The sequence below is a fragment of the Melospiza georgiana genome, chromosome 11 (assembly GCF_028018845.1).
Source record: "Melospiza georgiana isolate bMelGeo1 chromosome 11, bMelGeo1.pri, whole genome shotgun sequence".
Taxonomy (NCBI): Eukaryota; Metazoa; Chordata; class Aves; order Passeriformes; family Passerellidae; genus Melospiza; species Melospiza georgiana.
The window spans coordinates 11,414,579-11,439,332 of NC_080440.1; the positions used below are offsets into that span (position 1 = coordinate 11,414,579).

The following is a 24,754-nucleotide window of genomic DNA, read 5'->3' on the forward strand; positions in this document are numbered from 1 at the left end:
TTCTCTCCTTCTCACTCTCTCTATGTGAAAACTTTCATCCCAAAATATTTCAGAATCCTCCCTCCACATCCCACTGCTAACATTCAAGGGTGTCATACCCAGAAAACAGCGTCTGAATTCCCTGCATTGTATAAGACAGGCAGAGAAGGGGGAAGAAGATTAGAGAGAACAAGAGGAGTAGGAGTGAGTATAAAAAGTGTTATGGCAGCAAAGATATAGCGAGGGGGTTAGGAGCTTATTATAAAAACTATGGAAGTTACAGCTGTTGAACAACAACATTACAGTGGTTAGGCTGACTAAATAAATATGCAAATTTATTTTAGGATAAGATGTAAAAATATATATCAATAAATACACACATATATATGTATATACATATACATATACATATACATATACATATACATATACATATACATATACATATACATATGACTGAGAAAGGCCAGCAAAGTACCTGACTGAGACTCATGGTACAGTCTGAGTAATAGTGGAAAGAGATTTCAACATTTATCAGGAAAAAAAAGACAGACTGGTTTTCTCTCATTTTTATTAGGACTGCACAGCAGCCTTGTGGAAGGGGGTATGTTCTTCCAGAGCTGGGAACCTTAACCCTAACCCTGAATGTATTGTTAGGATCCAAATCTTTGGCTCTCTTGCTGCAGGATAGAGACATCCACTTATTCCTTTGCCTTCTACAGCAGACTCCCAGCCACCAGCCATGGGTGCTGCTAAACCCTGGGGAGAACAATCCCCCCCAGCTGTAATTGACGTGTTTGTGCTATTTATCTGCCGAGCTGTCTGCTGTGATTAACTGCCTGCAGGCATGTGTGGAGGGCTCCAAATGCTGTGTTATTACATGGCTGTCATATTTCATGCAGATGGATCTGCCTGATGAGGAGCCGGATCGATTGAGTAACAGAACGTTCCGCTACGACCCGGGCCAAGACAAATGGGTGGAGAGAGCCCCAATGAAGTTCTCCAAGTACCGCTTCAGCACTGCCGTGGTCAATGGGGAGATTTATGTCTTGGGTAAGAGGAAACAGATCTTTAACAGATAGGACCATTACTTTTTCTCCTTTCCAGCAATTTGCCTTTGTGAAGTGAAATATCTCACCCTTTGTTACGTACCGTAGGGCAAAGTACCTCATGCTGAATGGGGAGTAATGTCCAGAATAACTCCTGCTTGTCTAGAATAACTCCCTAAGCTGCAGAAAAGTGTATCTAGTGAGATATTAGGAAGTTCTAAGCTTAAAAATGGAGCTCTGTGCATTGTGTTTTCAGGCTTACAAGCAGGTATTGTATACAAAAGAAGCAAGCATTATTTTAACCAAAAGTGCGTGTGCTTATAGTGGTTGGATAGAACTACTGTCAGTATGCTTTGCCTTGTGTGATTGGTCAAAAACCTTATAAAGTAAGATGTAACATTACTGCTGCCTGGGATGTGAGCTGCTGGCATCTTCCCATTGTCATAACCATGTAATGAGACTGATGCTGGAAAATAAAACAGTTCAAGGCACGTTCCCAGCAGTCCCATCCTGTTTGTGATTTGTTCATAGACCACAGCTGGCGATAAATGGGGAGTATTTTTATAAAGTTATTTGTTCCCCACATTATTTCTTCCTTCTGTAATTTATGTAGGTTAAAGTATGTGAATGCGTAGTGTTCTGGATTTGTGCAACAAAGATATTTTTCTTTGGGGTGTCAGGGTGTGGCATAAATAATAAGGAATTTTAAAAGGTGAGTAGAGAAGCCTTGAAGCATCATTTCACAGGTGAGCAGTGAAATGCTAAGGAATATATGCAGCATCCTGAAGGAAAGGCATAAGGATAAAGAAAATTTTGATTTCCCAAAACTAATATCATTGTCTCCTGACAAAACACAGTGAATAATTCTCTTCCACCTATCTCAACACAGTGCATTAAAAAAAAAAATTCTTTTTGTCAAGTTTTGATTGAATCCTTTCAGGTTTTTTGTTTCAAACCAGTACTTTGACCAAATGTTTTACAATTTGTGCAAATGAGTTCAATAATCTCCTACCTGCCCCAAGATCTTTTGCCCCAAAATCTTATTGTAGATAGCTATATGACTGGAAAGTTCTTGAGGAAGCAAGGAAAAAAGTCCATCCAGTCAATCTACAGGTGGGCTGTGAGTGATTCATGCCCTTCCATGCTCCCATGGTCTCATGGGCAGCTTTAGGTATGAAGAAAGCAGCAATTCTATCAGCACCTCAGGACATTTCAATCCCCTCTGCTTCAAATACTCCTGCTTACTAGCTGATCAAAGTGAACACAAGAATACAGTGTTATCAGCTTAATATACCTCCTATATCAGGGTGTTCTGGCTTTGTCTGGGTTGTTACATACCAGGGATAAAGCAGTTTGTTCCTGGCTCGTAATACAGAAAGGGAGGTGTGCAGGAAAGGTGTCTTTGAAGCAGAAGAGGAAAGTGGCTTTAATGCTGCATTTGTCTTCTTTTAGAGAAACTTCTTTCTCTTAAGTGATTTGAGAGAGGCCCATAGGCACAACCAGGAGGAAGGGTAAAAGAAGCTCATATGAAAAAGTGAGTTTTGAAAACAGAATGTTGGGTCATTATTGTCAAAGGTTAGTGATAGAGAATGTCAGTGTGCTCTTAAATAATGAGAGTGTTGGCTGCCCTGGTTCAAAGGTGCTTTGAAAACATGAAGGCTTCATGCTTTGTAAAAGGTTAAATATATGTAATTATTTATACTGACACTCGTGCTCTAATGGGGCAGCAGCTGGAATAGCTGGAAGAGAACAGCACATTCATGTGTCTCACTAAGAACTGCTCCCAGACCAAGACCTCGAAGGCTGTGATGACACAGGGAGTCAGGGAGCAAAAATAAGCAGCTGCCTTGGGATGCATGTGATAAAACAAATTGACAGTCTTCTTCCCAGCAAGCCTGACACTGGCTCAGGGAAAAGGAGTGGCTAACGGGGAAAACTGCATCCATTTTCTTCCCTCAAAATCTCACAAAGCAAGAAGCATATGTGAAAGCTTACAGTAATGAAATGTACAGATTGAACACAAAACAGAGCCTTAAATCCAAAAAATGCCTGTTTAAATGGCATTGAGGTAAATATTGGTCTTGTGGACCTTCAGAAGCACTTAGCTAACTAAAAAATAAAAAAGCCTTGGTTCGGTACGTGTAGCAGCCAGTGCTGCAGTATTCAGGGAGGTGAACACGGAATAGCTTGAATTCTTTCTTACCTGCTGGTCAGTACAAATAATTCTCTGTGTGTGGGAGAGAGAAAATCTTTCCTACAATCTGATCTGCACATGGCTGGTAGCAGGGTTTTGCTCTGTCTCCATGACTTTGCTGGTTCACACACTTTCCCATGGCAGTCTTTATCTGAGCCCATTCCTAAGGGAACCAATGCACTTAATGCTTAGGTTACAGTTTGCTGCATTGGACCCTTCACTCCTTCCACTAAGTCTAACTAAACATTCATAATGCCACTGGTGTTCTCAGTTTTAACAGTGTAAACCTGGGCTAATTTCACTGTAATGGACAAACTTGCTTGTGATTTATACCAACGGTAACTAAGCTCACACACTGCTCCCAACAGCAGATTTTTGAGAGAGATTGGGTTATGTTTACCATTACATTTCTGAGCCTGCCTCCCTTCTGATGCTCTGCCTACTCAAGGTGTAACTGCAGCAAGTGCAGACACAGATCATTTGCCATCAGGTAGCAGGAATATCAGTTGCAGAAAAGACATTTTGACCTAGGTCTGGGCTGCTTTCACAACCTCCTCATTGCCAGTTTTCACAAACCTTGTAGAAACTTTAACATTCATAAATCTGCAAAATTTAGTTGAAACTGGCCAACAGGCACAAAGGCTATGTAAGGTAGAGAAAATAATGTAATTGCAGATGGAGACCACATATCATTGCATGAGTCTTGTTTTCTTGGGAAGAAAATTTACAATATTACAATATTGCAACTAATTTTTAAATTGAAAGAGAAGTCTGAGCCAAAAATGATTGGTCAACAAATTCTGCCTTTGAATATGCTGGTTTAAATCCACCTGCAAGAGTATGGGTGAAAACAGATTTATATGTTAAAACTAAGAAGACAATGTGGTCGCTAAATGTTAACCATCACAGTCTGAAAACTCTGTGGAGAGATTAAAGCATTTTCCAATACCTCTCAGAGTGATGAAGCAATTTCCAAATGAACTCTGGCTGGAAACAGTGATACAGACATGATACTGGCATCTTACTCTGCAGACATCTCACGCGGCCTCATCTGCAGCTGTAAACCCACATTCACCAACGGCAATTAAACCTCATATAGAAAGAAAAAAGTCATTCCATGGTTTATCTATGGTGACAGGCTCATGTTACCTTGTGAGTTCTCAAGCTGCTGGCCTGTGAGGTGGGTCCAGCTCTCCTCTGGACACAATTGTGATGGAAACTCCAGCTGGGGGAACAGGCAGCTCATGGCATTGAGAGGAAGTGAAAATGCTCCTAATCTGGCTGATGTGGCACTTGATGATGGAGATGATGTTCAGGAGATAATGGGGATGGAAAGAATAGAGATTTAGAGTGACAGAGCAAAGAATAGCAACTGTCATGAGAGTGGTAAAACCACTATACTGTGGTTTTACCCCAAAGCTGTGCGTCCCTTGGACATCACCCTGCTTCATAAGAAGTGCCAGGTACTCTGGGAGTCTAGAAAAATGCTGTCAAGGGTGATTTCTGCAAAAAGACACATTCTGAAGAGGATCATTGTAGGCACACAGTTTGTGGTAACTGGGAGTGGGGCTGGCCCCACCTCATCCCCAACGAGCAGCAGGTGAGCAGCACTGACAGCAATGAGCCAGGGAGTGCCCAGGGCACTGCCCAACCACCAAAGGGAGCAGAGGGCACACAGGTGCAGGGCATCAGCAGGAGGGGATAAAAGGCTGGGCTGAGGAACAAGAAAGAGCAGATCCTTGCAGCCTTCTGAAGTGCTCTGATGTTGCTCTGTATGGGCAGACACCTGAAGCTTCAGATGTGGTATGGTGTTACTGTGTGTGGGTTGAAGCCTTCTTAATTTGTGTGGGGATACTCTGTGTATGGTGGCTGTCTCAGCTGTGATAGGTCATAAGTTGTTCTCATCTAGTGGCCTCAGAGATAGCTCAGGGATAATGTCTAAGCTTTTGTGCTGTAGGTGAGAGAGAGGCTTTGGTTGGGTCTCTGCTCTCTGATCCTAATGGGAGTTTCTCATGGTGAAGTGTGTGCGCACAGAACTTGCACGTCTGACAGGCTCCTGCACAGCCTCAGCCAGGGGACACTCTGTGAAAGGGCTGTTCAGAAGCATGAAATGGCACTGCTTGGATTCCCACAGGGATCCCCCACTTCTCCTACCATTCTTGTTTCTTTTGGGGTGCAAATCTCCATGGGCATTCTGCAGTCAGCTGAGGAGATCCCCTGGGGCTGCTGGAGGCAGAGGAAGGAAAGGAAAGGAGGCAAGGTTGAAGCAGGTAAATGCCAGATATCTTCTGTATGCCTGGAGGACCAAACCCTGTTTCCCAGGAATAAAAGCATGAAATAGAGAGTTCTAGCTGGGCATATAGTGATGCAGAGAGAGATTTCTTTCAAGCAAGTCTTGGAAACAAAGTCCTTAAATGGAGTAAGGTTGTCAGCTCTTTCCAGCAGGATCTCTTGCACAGGTGTCAGCACATTGAGGGACTCTAGAGCACAGATGAAAAAATCATTGCAGAGAAAGTTGATCCTCTCTAATGTCTGTGATGTATAAATGCAATTTCTATCATAAATATGAAGCAGAAAGAATTGATGGAATATTAGCTTTGAATAAGGTAAAGTAGCAGACTCTTTGATAGACAAGTTTAATTTTTGCTGTCATCCATGTAGGTGGAAATCTGTAGTAAGTAGTCTACTGATGGCGGTTGTGTTAAGATCACTTTATTCTCACCCAGATCAGAATCTGATGCTTAGCCTTTGAAGTGTTAATTTCTGAAAAGTCCTATTGGCACAGCACAGAGTATGCAGTCACTGTCCAAAAACCCTTCCCAGACTTATTGCCAGCTCCAGCATGTAAAACCCTAATGACTTAAATGGAATTATTGTAGAGTCAAGCTGATGGAAGGAAAATGAGAAGTAGATCAGAGTTTTTGGTCTGAGTAATAGCATTGTTCAAGAACCTGTACCGTGTGTTTTAATCAGCAGTCCTGCACCGTAATTGTCTGTTTGTTGTGCAATGTTCCTAGAGACTCTCATCTATTTATACACCATACATAATCCTCATAAGTAAATGAACAGCATTTCCTAAGGCTCAAAATCCTTTCTCCTATTCATCTCTTTTCACTGGTCTCAGCTCTTTCTCTCCATATTTTCCCAGGAGCATAACTATATTTGTTGGAAAGCCCAAGAAAGAGCAGTATTGTGTTCTTAATGACAGAGGCAATTGAGACACTTTTGGAAGAAAACCAGATGGGAGGGCTCTATTTAAGGTCATGCATTTTAATCTCTCACTTTAAAAAATATCCTTTCCAGCTACTTCTCTGAAAACTTATCACAGCCAATGTACAAATCAGGAAAATTTATCCAAATGAATCCATTTGAATGCCATATTCATTGCTTCTGTTAAAACACACTCAGTAGAACTAATGTCTCTGAAATACAGGTCAGTGGTAAAAAAAAAAGCTGTTTCACTATGGCAGCTTCAACCATGTGTTGCTTTTATGCTGTATAATTCCTGCTTTATAAATAATAATGTATTGAAGGACTTAGATGAGAAATCCTATTAGGGAAGATTTAGGAACCAAAGAATTTTTGTTTATCCTCCTCAGACTGGCATCCTACCTCTTACAACTTGGGTTTTTTCCCCTGGGCTCTTGCTGAAAGCTTCTTTTAGAAGTTTTAAACAGTTAAATGAGGTTCAATTAAATACTGAACGTCTTGATCAAAAAATACTTATTTGAATATGTACTTTGGGGTCTCTCTGGAAAAGAAAGTGTGTGTAGGAGGAGCTGGAAGGAAACATTTTAGCTTTCATGCTTGAATATTAACTGTGCATTTGAAAAACACTTTCTTTTAAAATAAACATGTCTATTTATAAATATGCTTTGGACTTGTGACAAGTAGCAGCTTATGGGTCTGATGCTGAGCTTTTGTACCTGTGCAACAGCCTCCAAAGTGTCCATGTGCAGGAAGGAACAAAAATAGGCAGAGAAATTGGTCTGACAGATGAGATTGAAACTGCTTTCTACACACTTAAGTATTTTCAAAGGAAGTCAGAAAAGGCATTTTATGAGAAAAGGAGCTAAACTGAAACATTGACCATGCTTAGGAAGACAATAATCTGATTTTTCAGCCCTGCTTCTAATCAATCTTATGCCCTCGTGTCTTCTACAAGCTGCGTTACCTCATCTGCTGTGCTCTGGGTTAGCAAAGGATGACATTGCTTCTTGGTTTCACCTTTGGAAGTGCCTGCCAGGGCTGCTTTATGGCTCCCTCATTTCTCTGCCATCCCGCCCTGCCTAGCAGAGCATGAGAGAGAAATAGAACTGCTGGGACTCAGCTTGAGTGCTGGTAATGAAGGGAAATGTTACATAAGAGATTAGCACTATTAAATTCATTGTGCATTCCAGAGATCAATTTAATAATGAATTACTTTACAGGAGATAAATCTTGGATTTCATTTGCTTGTTGAAGAGTTCCTTTTTTTTTTTTTTTCCTCCATTTCCCAGGTTCCTTTGATAAAAATTCAAAGAGGCACTACTAAGAGCACATATTGCTTGCTATTGTGATCTGAGGACTCAGTTACAGGATAAAAAATGACACTGTCAGTACCCTGAGGGCACCAACAACTCTTGATCACCCTGAGCAGCATCACCTGGGGCCTCCGCCCACCCCTGTGCCCACAGGTCCAGAAGCATCAGTTAAACACAAACCTAATGTCCTAAACCCCTGTGCCCCCTTCTGTACCCAGCCTTTGCTCCCTAAATGTCAGCCCCATTTTGTGTAGAGGCTCCTGTAGGAGCAGAGCACCAGCTCAGTTTTTCAGCTGCTCTATCCAGAGAACCTGAGATCAAGACAATCTTTGTGGTGTTAACCATAGTTTCCTGTGTCTCCACTTGCATTTGTGATGGTTCCATAAAAATGAATGAGGAAGCCAGTGGCTTCTGGGCGATGTGAATTGTTGAATGATGGAGCACAAAGTGGCCAGAGCTGTCTGACAGAGCAAGGGGACTTTTTCTGCCAATTTGAAATCTCACATTGTGTATATATATATACATTGTAGATTATGAATAGCCTGGTTAATGTGAGATTCTTCCACTCAATTGTAGATGTGAATTGTTTTAAATTTGAGACTTTTTTTGTTGGTTTTTGTATTCAGTTCTTTGGAAAGAGTCCTGAGACATCCATTTCCCTAGAGGAAAAATATACTTATTCACAGGAGTAATTCTCAGCTACTGCATCTGGGAACACAGAAAAACAGTGCTTAGAGAGTCTGATATCCTCAGTTCCTTTGTTAGCAACCTGGCAGTGTTAACATTGCTTTAAGAGAGGAGGTTGAAGTTCATGATGTCTTGTTTTCCATAATGCTCTTCTTCTAAGCTTGAAAATTAAATTTTACTCCCCTCTGGTTTTTCCTTCTTCCTTTCTATTTGCTGAGAACTTAGTTTTGCCATTATAAATTGAATATGAAATTGGATTTAGCTGAAATAGCTGTGCAGGGTTTAAATAAAATGTGAATGTTTTGTACCTTCAGGACTGTCTCTGATAAAGACAGGATTAACAGAGGTTAAATATAAGTTGCTTAAACCACCCCATGAAGGTTTCATAAATGCTTGAAAATGTAGTAGCTCTGAAATTTTTGAAAAGATGCATCAATAGGTCCTGGAAAACTGCTTTTCTAATAACTATACAGGAAAAATATTTGGTGGGAGATCCCCTGGACTGGCAGCTGAATGCCTTCATTAAAAGGTAATGGTTGTGAGGTTTTTTTGCAAAAAGTCACTGACTGCTTTGTCAGTTTTGTACCTGATTATTTGTGTTCTTTCTGAAGTTACCTTGCCCCACAGTTACTCTATTTAGAAAATGGCAATAAAAACAGAGTAAGAAATAAACAGCTATTATGCTTCTAAAGAAGTTCAGGGCCATTTTGTTCACCTCCCCCTCCCTGCCTGAAATAATAAGGCAATCAGCTGAGTTATTGGTTTCTGACATGCTGCATGCATTCCCTAGCTGGTGCCATTTATTCCTCTGATTGAACAAGAACCTCTTTCATTTTTCACATGAAGACTTTTCTTTTGGGTGAGTGCATATTCTTCAGTGGGGTACAGTAACAACTGGGCTAATTTAAAAATATCTAGCTTGACAACCAGCAGCCATCTGTCTTTGGCACCACAAAGATGTATTTTGAAAGGGTCAATTTAGTCTGTGGGGAGTTCTAATATTATTGGTTCCCAGTTAAAACTGCCTTGAGAGGCTCTCTGCATTACACTGCAGTCTGTGGACTGTACATAAACTGGCGGCAAATTGTTTTCATGCTGTATTCTATGAATCTGCCGATGGATCTGTACAATCAGAAACAATATGAGATGAGCAATCAATTAAATAGCTTAAAAAATATGATTAGATCTTAAATTTTTTCTTGATAAATTTAGGAGAATATTGTCCTGTTCTAAGAGTGTCACCTCTAATGAGGCATTAAGGAGTAGAGGAAAAGGCTGCACAGGAGAGGATAATGCTTCTGGTGTAAAGAGCAGTACAGTAAATGTCTGAATTCTGAAATACCCCAAGCAATAGCTCAGTGAGCCTCCATCATGAGAAAGGGAAGCATCACCCTGCTGAGCCTTTTTGACAAGGAAATGATTAGCAAAATCCCATGACCACAGTTAATCTCTACCTCAGCTCTCAGGTGAATCAAGCCTCAGAGGAGGAGCCCACCAGAGCAAATGCTGCTTTAATTGAGGATGTTAACACTCAGCATATTTCAGTGCCAGCCCTGTGCTGGCACACACTAAGGGGTATCTAGTACCAAATGCAAGGACCTTGCTGGTGGGTATTGGGGCAAGTAAAGGTTCCCTGAGCTGGAAAAGGAGATGAAAACCAAACTTGATGAAGGTTTTCAATTTCAAATATTGAACAAAATAAAATGCTGTTAATTTCAGCTAGAGGAAAACTTCCTGGTGCTAACGAACACTGAATTTCATTCTAATTTTTCTGCTCTGATACAGGTTTAACTGATTTTTATATTTGCCTGACTCTAAATGCTAATGCAAATCAGAAACACAGTGCTAGCAAATTTGGAGCACTGCAGTCCCCATTTATAGGGAGCTTCCTCTTCCAAACACTTTTGGAGAATGCACAAGAGATTTAAAAAATAACACAGTCCATTTTAAGAGGTAGATTGAAAATCATATACAAGTAAAACTTGGAGCAATAGGGGCTCATTTCTCTGACAGACCAGCTAAACAGCACTAGGGACAATGTATTTTAAAAGCAGCTGAACCAGCACAGGTTGCACTTGCAGTCCTTTCCCTTTGCATAGGCATAATTACATGCTTACAATGCATTTTGGATTTGCACAATTGAGCAGCCCCACACGTGTATCTGGAATGCCAGCCTCCATGTGGAAATGGCTTGCCTATTGCAGCCATTTCATGTTTAAAAGTAGCCACAAACACACACATGCACAAAAGAACTTCATCAGTGCTCATTACAGGGTATTGTGTCCATTGGCACAGATGGAAAACCTGCATGGGGAGGATGTCAGCATATTAATTCCTGGGAACCAAAGGCTGCAAATTCAAAATGTGGATTTGATCACTGGAAGGGATTTGGAAAGGCAGAGTTTGCAAAGTACTGCCACTGTTTCCAGTGTGCACGGGGATCTCAGGTACACCTGCAGGCTGTCCCAGCAAAAGGAAACTGGGATCTGTTTCAATCCTGCATACTGACTTCAAGCACCTTAATTAGCCACTCAACAGTAGGGCTTGTTGCTAATAACTCAGCTGGCTCTCCTGTGTGTTGAATGGGTTTGTTACAGGAATTTTATTTGCTTTAAGAAATAAGTGTAATTTAGCATAAGAGATAGGTATAATATTGAAGAAAACTCACCAAGAAATGCAAATAATTGCTAGTAATGTGTGAGGGTCAAATCCAGCAACAGTATTTGAAAAATAGGTTTTCATCCATTGCAATTTGTCCAGCAAATAGAACAAATAATTATGACAATTTCTACCATATGGAAGAAAATAGAACAAAATACCTTTGTGTTTTGAAGGCATTCTGCTTGTCCTTCCTTTGATATGAGACTTCAGAGGGGATCTTGCTTTGGTGTCTGTGGATAACGTGCTGTAGCTTCTGATTTGTGTTCTCTCACAAACTTCTGAAGCTGCAAAGAGGAAAGAGTGGGAAATGAGAGGATGCAAACAGAATGCAGCCAGCAATGTATTTCACAGCAGAACGTGGGACTGTTACATTTCACCTTTGTATCTTTTGCAGGAGGAATTGGGTGCCTTGGTTATGACAGAGGACAGACACGGAAATGCCTTGATGCAGTGGAGATTTACAACCCTGATGGAGACTTTTGGAGGGATGGAGCCCCTCTGCCTTCTCCCCTCCTCTCCTTACGAACCAACTCCACCAGTGCAGGCTGCGTGGAAGGGAAGCTGTACCTCTGTGGAGGATTTCATGGAGCAGGTACTAAAATGAGTCCAGCATGCTCTGTGGAGTTAAAATCAGTTCCACTGGGCACAGACTGACCTGGTGAGTGATCAGCCCTATCAGGTGGCACTGGCATGCCCTGGAGTCACAGACCTGATTCTGCCCTTTGGACTGCCAGCTCCTAATGTCAATATGAATTGGGTTCTGTTTGGCTTTGGCTATTTTCCTTAACAAAACACAGAAATTTAAGGATGTTTCTGATCTGTTTCTAAACCTGTCCGAATCTAAAACCTCAGCAGAATTATTCTGGATTCATATTTAGAGTTACAGAAATGAGGATCTTAGTGTTTTATGGACATCAGAGAACTTGGGCATATTTGTTGAAGATTAGGGCCCTGTCCATCAGTCCTTAGCCATGTTATCTCACTCTGCCTGCTTACTTAGATGCTTTTTGTAATCAATGTTGAAAAAGCTTGTGTACTTAATGAGGGCCCTGGGATACAAAAAGACTGAAGTTCCAGATCTGGTGATTTTTAAATAATCTTAGCCCCAGGGACACCTTTCTGCTTTTAAGTCTTCTTCCTTCCAACTTTGCTTAGCTTTATCTAGATCTCCAGTGCACATAACCTATTTTTTTTCATTATAAATGCAAAGGATTGAAAAACAAGCACACTTAAATGATTCTGCTACATACAGCTGCCACCCCAAATTCCTTTCTAGGAGAAAGCAATAGCACAGATAGCAATAGCAGTTATCCAGTGCTAATAAATATCATGTCAGCCTCACTGTTGATCAGGAATGGTGGTATCACTGGGAGACCTGTCCTTCTCATTACAGTTTTACTTGTATAACAATGTCTAAACTTAAAGATGCTGTTATTTTAGAATTATGATTTTCATCAGCTAGTTCACAACTTGCCTTCTGTTTTCATTTGCTGCTGTTTGAGGAAGCTGCTTCCTGAAAAGAATTGTTTGGCATGTTCCATGTCATCTCTGATGGAAGTTCTGTGACGTCAGAGAAATTTTGCTTATCGCAAATTACTGTGTTTCCATAGCAAACCTTGTGCCATTCTAGTTGTGTTTTTTTTTTTTTTCTCAGCGACATTATGAAAGAGCCTAAAGTTAGTGGGTAAGAATTTCAAAAGGCTAATCATGGGAAGTGGTTGAGTCACCATCCCTGGAGGGAGATAAAAGATGTGTAGATGAGGAGCTCGGGTACGTGGTTTAGTGGTGGGCTTGGCAGTGCTGTGTTAATGGTTGGACTGGATGATCTTAAAGGTCTTTTTCACCCTAAACAATTTGATGACAATGATCATTAACAGGTGAAAAATGAAGCAAATTTTTTCCAGATGACTAACAGATTAATATGAGATTTTCTGACTAGTGTAACTTCAGAGCCATAAAAAACACTTTCTGTACAATGCCACCACGTTCTGTCACTGAGTCATGTATAAAGAGTGGTTGTTCTGGGAGAGGCTGAAAGTCCTCCTGTGGATTTCAAGAAGGCTGTCTTTTGTATATTTGTATAATGCCAGCTCAATGGGGTCCTGATTCCTCCTCTACAATTGCAATCTGTATCATTATGTATAGAACTCCTTTGTACTAATAGTGCTATTTAAATTGGAAAACAAGAAGTCAAAGTTACAAAATGCCAGTTTTGCAGTTACCTGTGCAACCTGAATTCTGACCCCCTACATGTGCATTCTGTGCACCAGTAAAGAAGTGGTGTGCAGTTGTGCTGTTAGGCAGTCATTAACAAGGCAGCCAAAATAAGAGTCTCACTGTCAAATCAAGTGTAACCACATAGTTTAGGAGCTGAGAGGAACCTGTGCCTTAAATACAGGCTGATTAATGTGACTTGCAAGTTAGGACAGGAAAAGGGCTTTCTAAGTGGTCACAACAATAACAGCTTCTGGCTCCATCATCAGGACAAGGATGGGCAGCGGCTGTGAGCTGAGGGTGGAGGTGTCACCTGGCTGGCCTCTCTCCCTGGCCACATGCTCTCTGCATGCTGGAAAGGGTTCTTGCCTGATGAAGAGAGGGTTATTACCCTTTGGAGTGAGGGAGGGTTATTACTGCCACATGGGAGCTTGGAGAGGGTGCCTTGACCCTGCACTTTGACAATTACAGCTGCTCAGCAGCCTCAAGGTACAGAACAGCATGTGCTGCTGCTTTAGTAGAAGATAGTATTATTTTAGGATGCGTTTGTTTGGTTTTGGTCTTTGGGCTTCTTGGCATGTCACTTTGGTTTTTGTGAGGGATGTGACTGAAAGAGGATATTCCAATTTTACAAAACATTGTAATTTATTTTCATCCAGTTGGAGTTCTTGGAACAAGCTGGAAGCACAGCTGTAGTCTTTGGGTTTTCTGCCTGCTGAATGCCAAAAGACTGCTGTGATCATTCAAGAATAAGCACAGCAAAGAAAAAAAAAGGAAAATAAGCCAAAATCACTGCTGCAATTGAAGTCTTAGCCTACAGGGCTGAAACTAACCCCCTGTATAGTATAGATCTGTCCTAATCTCTTCAGCCTTCACTTGCCTTTGCATTTGCTTAAACCCACTCTTGATCCAGCAGGAAGTTGACCTGGTAAAGACATTGTTTCATGTTAATTTTTGACTGGTATGTGTCATGCTCTCTATGCCTTCCTGCCTGTGTACAGACCTAAGTGGATCATTAGAGCCCAGAGATTCTGTAGCCAAAGCTGAAAAGCAGTTGTTAACTGCTTAAAGGGCCCTAAATTTGGAAGAAAGGATAAGTACTGCTCACCTACCATCTTCTCTGAGTCCCATGTGACAACTGAAGTTTTGTGATGGCAGGATTCCCATTCCATATGTATTGCCTGTCACAAGTCCTTGTCTGCCTGAAGGGAAGACAAATGGTGCAGCCCTAACATCATCCCCAGGAGAAAAGGAAGAAAAACTGCAGCTACTCAAGAGGGAAGTCAGCTTGGCTGGATGACAGTAGCAATGGGAGTCCTTCTAGAAGATAAGTGAACTCCAAAGTGTGTTCAAATTCCTTCTGAACTGCCAGGAATATTTTTCAGTGTTGAGATATGTTGGTAATGCTTGTAAGGTTTCCCCTGCTGAGGCTTGCTCAGGTTAGAGGCCATGGAAGAGGAGAGGGGATTAATTCAGCTGAAGCTCAGACACTTCTCTGCAGTGCCTACACTTGGTAACCCTGGGCTCCCTGCAGCAGATGGAGAACCACAGACACTTCAGAGGGAGATTCACATCCTTGGTGCTTTATATCTGCTCTGAAGGAGCAGAAAGAAATTCAGAATTCAGAGGAGCTCTCCTTCTTTTAAATCTTCAGGTTTAAATCAGGATGTGAGGGATTCTAACTTGGCTTACCTAGGGCAAAGACATCCAGAACTTGGTGTCTGGTTTGATGGTGCAAACATCTGAGACCTCTGTATTGTTATCACTAGCTGATTAATTTGTATGTTTTTACAGTCATAAGTACCCAAAAAACACACTTCTTGTTTTGAATCTGTCTCCTCCTTAGTGAGACTTGCAAAACTTCATCTGTTGTCCAGTTGTTTATATAAATTAGCTCATATTCTACTAAAACTTCCATGGTAAACAGGAGCCATTAACCTGCTTGTCTCTGCTCCAGCTCATGAAGCCTTTGTCACAAATGTCATTTTCTAGCACTGTTGTAGCACTCATCAAGATAATCACACATGTTTAATTTTTTCCCATTAGTTTATAGTTCAGCACAGGGTGAAAGCACTACCCCAAGTATGAATACTCAGCAGGGCTCAGTGTGCAACAGCCAGCCAGATTTCTGCTGAAACACTGCCACATTTCCTGCTGTAACTGTGGATTTTAAACCAGCTTTTGCAGCCTGACTGTACAGTGCTCTTGTTGATGTGTTTTATTTTCTTTTCATTGAACAAAAACCTGTCAAGCTGCACAGGTTGACAGCTGCTGACATCAGCCTGTGCCCAGCAGAAGCAGCCTCATTAGTGTGGCTCCCTGATGGAGGGGGAGCAGCTCTTCAGGTATGCAGGATTACACCCTTATAAAATGCCTGCCAGATCAGGTTCTTTCTTTTTGACTGCTTCTGAGCATTATAAATGTTTTTCTGGTGAAAGTAATGAAAGAAAAGGTGTGTGTGTGTGCCTGCTTACTGGGACTATGTCATCTGCTGTCATTGTCACTTGTAGCCTGTATCTGGTGGCTGGGGATTGTAGCTTTAGTTTCAGGCTATAGGTGTTGGTCCAGCTGTCTGGAAACTGAAATCCAGAGCTGAGTTGTTGGTTTGTGTTTTGGGTTTTTTTTTAACTCAACGCATCCTGGCAGTATCAGTGACAGTGTGGCCAGCAGGACCAGGGCAGTGATTGTTGTCTCCCTGTTCTGGGCACTGCTGAGGCCACAGCTCAAATCCCGGGATCAGTTTTGGGCCCCTCACTACACAAAGACATTGAGGGGCTGGAGTGTGTCAAGAGAAGGGCAAGGGAGCTGGGAAGGGGCTGCAGCACAAACCTCCTTGGGACTGGCTGGGGTGTTCAGCCTGGAGAAAAGGAGGCTCAGGGGGAGCTTATGGCTCTACAGCACCTGAAAGGAGATTGTAGCCAGGTGGGGTCAGTCTCTTCTCCCAGGTGTAACAAGTGACAGGACAAGAGAGGAAGCAGCCTCAAGTTACACCTGGGCAGGTTTAGATTGGATATTAAGGAAAACTTCTTCATCTAAAGCACTGTCAAGCACCGGAATGGGCTGTCTAGGTCAGTGGTGGACTCACCATCCCGAGAGGTGTTTAAAAGCCACATGTAGTTGGGACGTGAGTTAGGGGTAGCCTGGCAGTGCTGAGTTAATGGTTGGACTTGGTGATCTTAGAGGCCTTTTCCAACCTAAATGATTCTATGATGTTCATTAAAATGCCACCTGTACTGTGATACTGTCATCCATGTGACATCAGCTGATGTGCAAAGTACAGGTACAAGCACCCCAATGCAAATTATGAAATGTTTAATAGATCTGCTCTTAGCAGCACATATCCCCTAAAAGGTCTCATAATTTCATCAGGTAATGGGGCTTTTTGTGGAGCTGTCTCTCAACTGGCAGTTTTGCCATCTCCCTCCTCTGTAGCTTAGGGCAGAGGAGGCAAATGTACTTCCCTAACATGTATGTTGAAATTTTCTGTAATGTATGTAGTTTTATATGGTACTAGAGCTGCTTAATCCAGTTTTGTTATTTACTTACTCATATCAAGTAGAAATAAATTTTTCTCTTGAATATTGTTACTGCCAGAGAAAGAAAGAAGGGAAGAAATATCTGTGAAATGGACATGCAAGAACCTAAATTATTTTGTGCTTGCAACTGTTACCCAGGATAGGTGACAGTGATACAGAGTCCTGCTACTTGTGTTAATTTTGATTCTTATAAACAAAACAAAAATTTACAGTGGATTCATTTTCTAGTCTATTCTTCCTCATTTACATAATCTGCAATCCATGCATTGGAATAGAAGCAGCTCTGCTTGCAGCAGTGCAGAACTGTGTAGTAATTACTATATTCCAGCTGAGCTAATGAGTTTTTATCTCCACACTGCCCACTCCTAATAGCAGACTAACTTAATAGTTATTTATTTTGACTAATCTCCCATGGAAGCTGTTCCCCTTAGTCTCCTCCATTATGTGATTTAGATGGAGAATCATTCTAGTGCTTGTTTTTTATTATAGTGGTTATGGAACATTACTGGAATTAAATATAGACATATTAAGGAGTCTGGCACAGTAAATACTGCACTTGTGAAGCTTGGGGGTTGAGAGATTGGAACAAAACCTGGTTCTCCAGCACCTTCCCATGTTCCCAGCTAAATAAAGCAGAGGTTCAAACCCCGGGCTGCTTATCTGCAGCACTGTTTGTTTCCCTCTGTTAAAATTTAGTGTGCACAGATGAATAATTAAAGTTCTCCTGCCCACAGTTGTTGCCATTAGAATAAATATTCCCACCAATGGAAGGGATTCAGAGCCCTTGCATTTTGCTCTGCTCAGGGCTGCAGGCACTGCTGTGGCTCTGCAGCTCACAAGCCACATCCACCCCAAAAAATGCAGCTTGACTTTTCACCAAATTCTCCCTTTCACCAAATCCTCCCCCAGCACCAGCATGAGCTGCTGGCACTGGGAGAGACCCCTGCAAATGCTGCCTGCCCAGGGAGAGCTGCTCATCTACCCTGCTCATTAGCTGGAAATGTGCTGCCATAAATGAGGCCAAATCAGGTCAGGGGAATTGCTGGGCAGCAGCACCTGCTCATTTCACATCTAAATTTGACCTTCTCACTCTCTGGAAGTGGTATTAGCTATTCAGTCCTGCTTCTTACTGAGGCTCATTTATTGTTTATAAAGGGTTAATGAATGATTAATAGATATTTTAATGCATTTTAATTAATTGCTGAATAGGTCAATAGGTTGTTTAGAAACATGGCTTGTAGCCATGTGTGACATCAACTGTGTTCAAAACTGTCGTGCACAGTCTAAACATGTTTTATATCTTCTATAAATTATATATGAACCTATCGTAAGGCATTTAGAAATAGTACTTCAGGATGGGCTGAGCCAAATAGTTCTTACTCTGATTTGCTGTTTTTACCCTTATAAATTCATATTGCATTCATTCATATTGCTGCCTCAGTAACCTGTGATCCTGCTATCACCTGCTTGTGAGACTGTGCCTGAAAGAGGCCTTGGCCATGAAGAGGAGGAAAAATCTGGAAAGATTTTAAAAGCTTGAGCAGCTGGGTCAGTCCCAAGGATAAGCAACTGAATTAGGAGCTCCCTTCTGTAGACCAGCCCATTCTTTATATATATATATATATATTTAATTTTCATCTCCATTGATTTGTGAGTGAATGGGTGGCTCATGAATCTATGGTCCTGAAGAATTGCACAGCAGATCAGGATGAGGGAGGACCTGTTTATGAGAATGAATAGCTTACCTTACTCCATGCAGGTGCTGGGGAAACAGCAAGGTGCACAGTGGTGAATTGAAGCCCCCGCCTTCCTCCCAGCTTTGGGTGTGTCTGGTGGGACACACTGCCTGGGCACTTCACCTGGCCAGCCTCAAACAGCCCAGCCAAGCTGTGCATTCTCTGGCTGCTCCTGCCCACAGGCACAGATGATGGATGGCCCTGACCTCCTGAGGGTGCTGCCTGTGTCTCACTGGTGGAGATGGGGAGCAGCTCACACACACAAATGGGATTGAAGGCCACAGACTCGGTGAACTTATTATTTTTCCTACTGCAAATGAGGAGCCAGGACATCTGGTAGTAATGATCTAAATGCACTTCTATCCCATTGCAACACAAATATGAATTCCCAGGTCACCTAACTCCACCTCATGTAATTATGGAAGCAGCTATTAGTGGTGAGGAAGATAAGTAGCAGAGGCTAGTCCCATGTGCTTGAAATCATTCTCTGGTGCAGATAATGGCATGACAAAACAGGTACAAACCAGCAGTGGAGGCTGAACTGCTCCAAGGCAGCTCTGGGTGGCTGTTTGGTGACAAGAACTGGGCAGACAAGTGAAAGAAACACCTGAGTAAATATTTCAAGGACTGTTGAATTGGCAAGCACCTTGTGATATTCAGGTGCTTTTTTCCATGACAAGAGCAGAGCAGACAGCAGTCCAACTGCTACAGGTTGGATGTCTTTTTTTATAAAATTTATTTATACAAATTGATCTATGGCAAAAGAATAGAGAGCATATTAGAAGCCTTCAAACTGGAAAGGACAACAAAAGGTTGTATCAGCCTGAGAACCAGCATCAGCAGGAGCTCAGACAAGTGGCCTGTGTGAGAACGTCCTCAAGGACAGACTGAGGCTTTTCCCAGCACACGAGGTGGCCCTGCTCTGGATAAAGTTGCTGAGGTGCTGCTGGCCATCTAACAGTGTGTCAGTGTGGCTCTGTCACTGCTAGAAGGCAGGTGAACTTGTCCCAGAATACTTTTTTTTTTTTTTTCTGCCCTGCACTGATGCAGAGGCACCATGACTTGTGGCTTGGCACCTTCTCTCACTGTTTCCACCACTCTGCTTCCTCATTCCTGTGCTGGAGCAAACCTCCCAGCTGATGTCAATGGGCTTCTGCAAGAAACAATGAAATATCAACCACATTTCAGCAAACTTGCCATAGATTTCCCTCCAGTGAATGGAAATTCAGAATGATTTTTTTTTTTTAAGTTCAATCCTCTGGACAATGAGCAGGCTACAGCAGAAAGGATTTATTTATCTTGGCGTACAAGTGTAATTGCTGTGTGGTTAGTAGTCCTGGATGGAGTATGGATTTTCTACCTGCTAAGCATATTGCTTAATTCTTCTACATCTGCCTCCCTTTATCCCTCTCAACTGAAAACCTGACAATTGTACCTGAATTTTCAGTTACAAATGAGAAAGAAAGGTCCAAAAAGCATGGTAATAAATACTAATGTAATATGGAAAGTTGTTCTTTCATTCCCAGCCTCCAAATCAGAATTTTAACGTGGTAAAAAAAAAGTCCATCAAAACACCCACAAAGACACAAAACCCAACAAAGCAAAAAAATCCAAAAAGCAAAACAAAAAAACACCAACAACAAAACAGATGAAAAAGCAAATGAAATATTTATGTTGCCTGCAGTCATACTGTGTGTCTTTCCAAGAATTGTTCATCCTGATTTATGTTCAATCCTGATTCAAATGGCATGAGAAAACTTATGGCATAAAGTGAAGTCTGGCCATATTTGGGGAGTGAGTCACAAACCTTTCCAAGAAAAAACATGATTGTGTATATGGAAGGCAGGCAATCACTTACTGAAAATTAATATTTGTGTTCTTTTCCTTTCTGCACATTCAAAGAAAAATTTAATGTGAAAAAGTGTTTTGTTTGCAGACCAGAATATAAAAGTTAATCTTAAAACTAATTTTGCTTTGACTACTGTATTTGCATATATAAAATACAGTTTTAACTCTCATAAATAGAATATTTTCAGGTGTAATTTAAGTCTTGCCCTGGGAAGAGATGGATTTCTAGGGTCACTGTTAACCTGCAGTCTGGACTTGTAGATCAAGAAGGCAAAACTGTACCAAAAGAGTTCTGACTTTTTTTAACACCCCACCATTTCTGGTGGGGATTAAGTTACACTGGGATTAATGATCCCTTTGTTGGTTTAGCCTCTTTCTTTCCTGAATATGAATAAATCACTGTTTTACTGCTAGAAAAGGATCTGCATCAGGCATAGGTTTGTACAATTGGAATAATTCTAATCTAAAGTGGTTTAAATCCAGTGCAGAAAAACACAGGGTAAGAAAGTTTCTTTAAAACTTTAATTTCTTAAAGAAGAACATGCAGAAAAACAATGCCTCATTCTGTAGAAATAAAATGAGTGAAACCCTTTCATTAGGGAAGGTGGTTGTCTGGTGAGGCAGAATAATGCAATGAGGACAGAGAGTTGTGTGGGGTGGCTTTTTAGGAAGGTGATCTCTGCAATATAGCCAATATCATTCTGCAGGTGTCATAAGATTCTCCTGTGAGCAGAATAATCTTCTATGACATTGCCTTTTTAAAATTGCAATTAAATAAGGCAAATCAATGAAGAAGAATCAGGAATTATTTGTACCTTTGAGCTGTTATTGGGATTAAAGCCCAAATCCAGCATTATAGCCTGGAATCAAAGGTGCTATTCTCTTTGGAAAGCACCACTTTTTCTGTTGTTTTTACCAAGAAAAAATAAGATTAAAAGAAGGCTTGAGAACTGAAGGTTTTCAACTCATTTCTCTTTTAAATAGAAAAGGTGTAATTTTTTTTTCTGAAGTATGACTATTTTGAGCAGTGCTTTGCCTCACATGAACTTTCTCATCTAAAGGGTGCTGCTTAATTTCCTTTAAACAAGATAAAACTAGAGAAGTTATTGCTTCCCTTGACTCTTTTTATCTCCCAAGGGTTAACAGTTAACTAACTCTGCTTGTGCTGCAAAGCAGAATTTCTAATGTGGAACAAAACCAGTCAGAATATCCCACAGAAAAAGGGAAACAAGGGACATAAAGGTTGAGAGTCACCCAGGTCAGGAAAAAACACAGCAAGGCTTGTAAGGAAGGGCTGCTGAACCTGCCTTTGATGTTTTAATTATGAATTCTTTTTCTGAAGTGTTGCAATCACTCACAGAATGTCTTGGTTCCAGCATTTGATTATTTTTCCTGTGTTTGTCTCATTTTTGTCATCGTGCATGCCAAAGAAAATCCAGGCATAAAAATTTATTGCATAAAAGAGATGATCTAATAGAAAACCACAGAGACAGGAGCCTCCCGTGCCACAGCTTTGGTCTGTTTGTGTTCCTGCATTTGCCTCAGGAAAAACCTCTTCACTCTTGCAGGGTCACACAGGAGTTTGCTGGTAGTGGCACATGTTATTTGTTTGATCTTTTTCAGTTGTTTCTTCTCTCTTCACATATAAATGGCTTTTTTAGCAGTTTGCTGTCTTCTGTCTTGAATGGCTGCAGACTTCCAATGTATTATTTTCCTCCTATAAAGTCCAGGTTCAATAAGCAATCCATCATAACCTGTTTCACAAAAAGGAATGGAACAAAGACTGTTCAGATGAGACTGTATCCTGCAATCTTGCTCAAAGCTCCTGGAGAGTAGGCTTGTGGAGATCTATGAGAGTCCCAGAGGTCTGGCTTTGGACCAACAAAAATTACACCACAATAAATTATGGGGGGAAACGACAACAAGTTGTGGAAGCTCGGGTAGAAAAGCTGTGCTGCCCTCCTGTATCCAGATGAAAGAGGGTGATGCTGAGTGGATTCCTTAGAGAAGCATGACAAAAATGTGCAGAAATGTCCACAAAACTTGTGCAACATCCACAGATCTCGTGCATGTTCAGAACCTGCTGAAAACAGAACAGTCCTGTACCCACTCAGCAAGGGAGCCAGTTCTGGGAGGAGAAGCCTTGTTTCCATCTGACCTCCCCACATCCCAAAGCTCCTCCTTGCAGGGGAGCCTGGGGGGTATTTTAAATCCCACCACACTGCATCATTATAACATCAACACCAATTTTGTACTCAACCCCCAGAGCTGCTGTCCCCTGGAGAAATATGTGGTCTGTTTCCAACGTGAGGAACAATCTGTGTCTCTGGGTGCTCTTCTGCTTTCATTCTTTTGCCCTTCTTCAATCCTTCAGTGTCAGCTACACATAAGGGCAGTGCCCAAACCATGAGGTGCAAGTGGTAGATGTGAGATGGGGCTGTTGCTGGAGGTTTGTTTGTATTAAAAAATTCCTATAAGGGATAGCTGAATGGGAATCTCACTCTGGAGCCTGTAAATTTTATCCTGTCACCAGTCTCTTAAGACTCAATAAAACAGCATTGAGTATTCAATGTTTCTTGCTGTGATGGTTCTTACCCTGGTACCTGCAAAGTATCTGTCCTTGGAAGTCTGAGACCTGGCTTTTAAAGCATCTCTTCTGAGGCTCATCTGACAGCAAAGCACGTGCATGTCCTCAGCTCAAAGTAAGGAAAACTTAGGCTAAAGTTACTTGCTGTGAGAAAGAAACTTTAAGATGAAAAGAAAAAGTGAGCAGAAATGAAAGATGGTTTCATTTTTACATAAGATTGGCTTTGAGTAACAATTGTTGCAGAGCTCAGGACTGTTGTTAGCAAAGGAAGGATTTGTAGTCTTGTAAGAATTTTGATATAGCACTGCTGGTTCTCTGCCTCATGGTGATTCCTTTATGTTTTGTTTGTCTTTGTAAAAAGCTTCTTGTCTGGAGGTTGGCTGTGATTTAATGACATTCTTCTAACCTGCCTGTCCATGACAAATTCCTCAGCATTTCAGAACATCTAAAGTGCATCTAGAGCCTTGGGGGCTCTTTCTGTCTTTGTTTCTCCCTAAATCACAGGATGTTCTGTGCACCCAAGAAAAGCCATAGTATTGGAGTGCTTCCTGCAGCCTGAGAATTGCATCTTGGCTGGGGCCAAGAAAAGAACACACTGCATGCAGGCATGCTTGTGAACAAGAGGCAACACTGGCTCTAAAAGATGAGCATCTGACAATTGACTGCAGGATAAACTGCCACCTGCATACTCGTACAATGATGAAGCACTTGGTGCTTTTGTCTCTGCACCTGGCACCCAGAGTGTGAGGACTGACTGCACTGTGGAGATTTCCATCTGCACTTTTTAATTTGCTGTTTGTTGACAGTGTCAGTACCACAGAAATTACCTTTTTATTTCCCCTTTCAGAAGGGCCATAATAACAACTGCCCAAACCTCTTGGATCCTGTTTGACTTGCCCCCTGCTGCTGTTGCCTTTGTTTTTCAGCTCGTCATGAAGTGATCTCCAAGGAGATCCTGGAGCTGGACACGTGGGAGAACCAGTGGAACGTGGTGGCCACCAACGTCCTCATGCACGACAGCTACGACGTGTGCCTCGTGGCCCGGCTGAACCCACGGGACCTCATCCCTCCTCCTCCAGATTTAGTGGACCAATAGAACTCCAGGGGCTCTCAGCACTTCCAGATTCTGCAGAGACTGAAGAATTTGGGGAGAAAAATGCTGCACTGGCTCTGGATCACAGCTGGGTCCCCCACAGAGGGAAGGGCAACGCGTGCTTAAGGACATAATTGCCTTTGAGCTGTGCTTCTCTGATGATGCTTAATTTGATAGTTCTGGTGCTCTGCACTTCTGTGCTTGAAAGGCAAGGTTGTCCAGCTCTGCATCTTCAGTCTGGCTGTGCAAGCTCCAGGGCTGGGTGAAGCCTGAGCTGCTGGGACTCTGCCTGACAGGCACAGGGGCAGCCAGGGCTCAGCTCACAGCAGACACACGGCAGAAAGCTCCAGCCAGGGAAATCCCTCCTTTGCTGTTCATCCCCAGGAAGCTAAGAAATAGAGTAAGTCAGCTGATGAGAAACAAGTGCCAGACTGTAATTGACTGATGCAAAGGTAAAACATAGAAAAGCCTTTGTTTGAAACAAAATCCCATTAGCCAAGGTCCATTAGCCAAGAACACCAGCTTCTGCAAACACTATCTAAGGCACAGACACAACAGTCAAGACATCCTGTCTTTGCTAATAGACCTGAACCTGTGCTGGTAGAAAATTAATCCTTTGGCAGCAAATCACAAATGAGTCTTTCAGT

At 41.8% G+C, this 24,754-nt stretch overlaps 1 protein-coding gene across 1 annotated transcript in view; it reads left to right on the forward strand.

The window, feature by feature from the left end:
• The window catches only part of KBTBD12 (kelch repeat and BTB domain containing 12), a 28,709-nt gene extending 4,599 nt beyond the window's left edge, over positions 1–24,110 (forward strand). The window contains exons 3-5 of the mRNA XM_058032182.1: positions 882–1,032; positions 11,488–11,685; positions 23,941–24,110. Coding sequence (XP_057888165.1) covers positions 882–1,032; positions 11,488–11,685; positions 23,941–24,110 — 519 coding nt within the window. The remainder of the gene's footprint in view (positions 1–881; positions 1,033–11,487; positions 11,686–23,940) is intronic.
• The last annotated feature ends 644 nt before the right edge of the window (positions 24,111–24,754 follow it).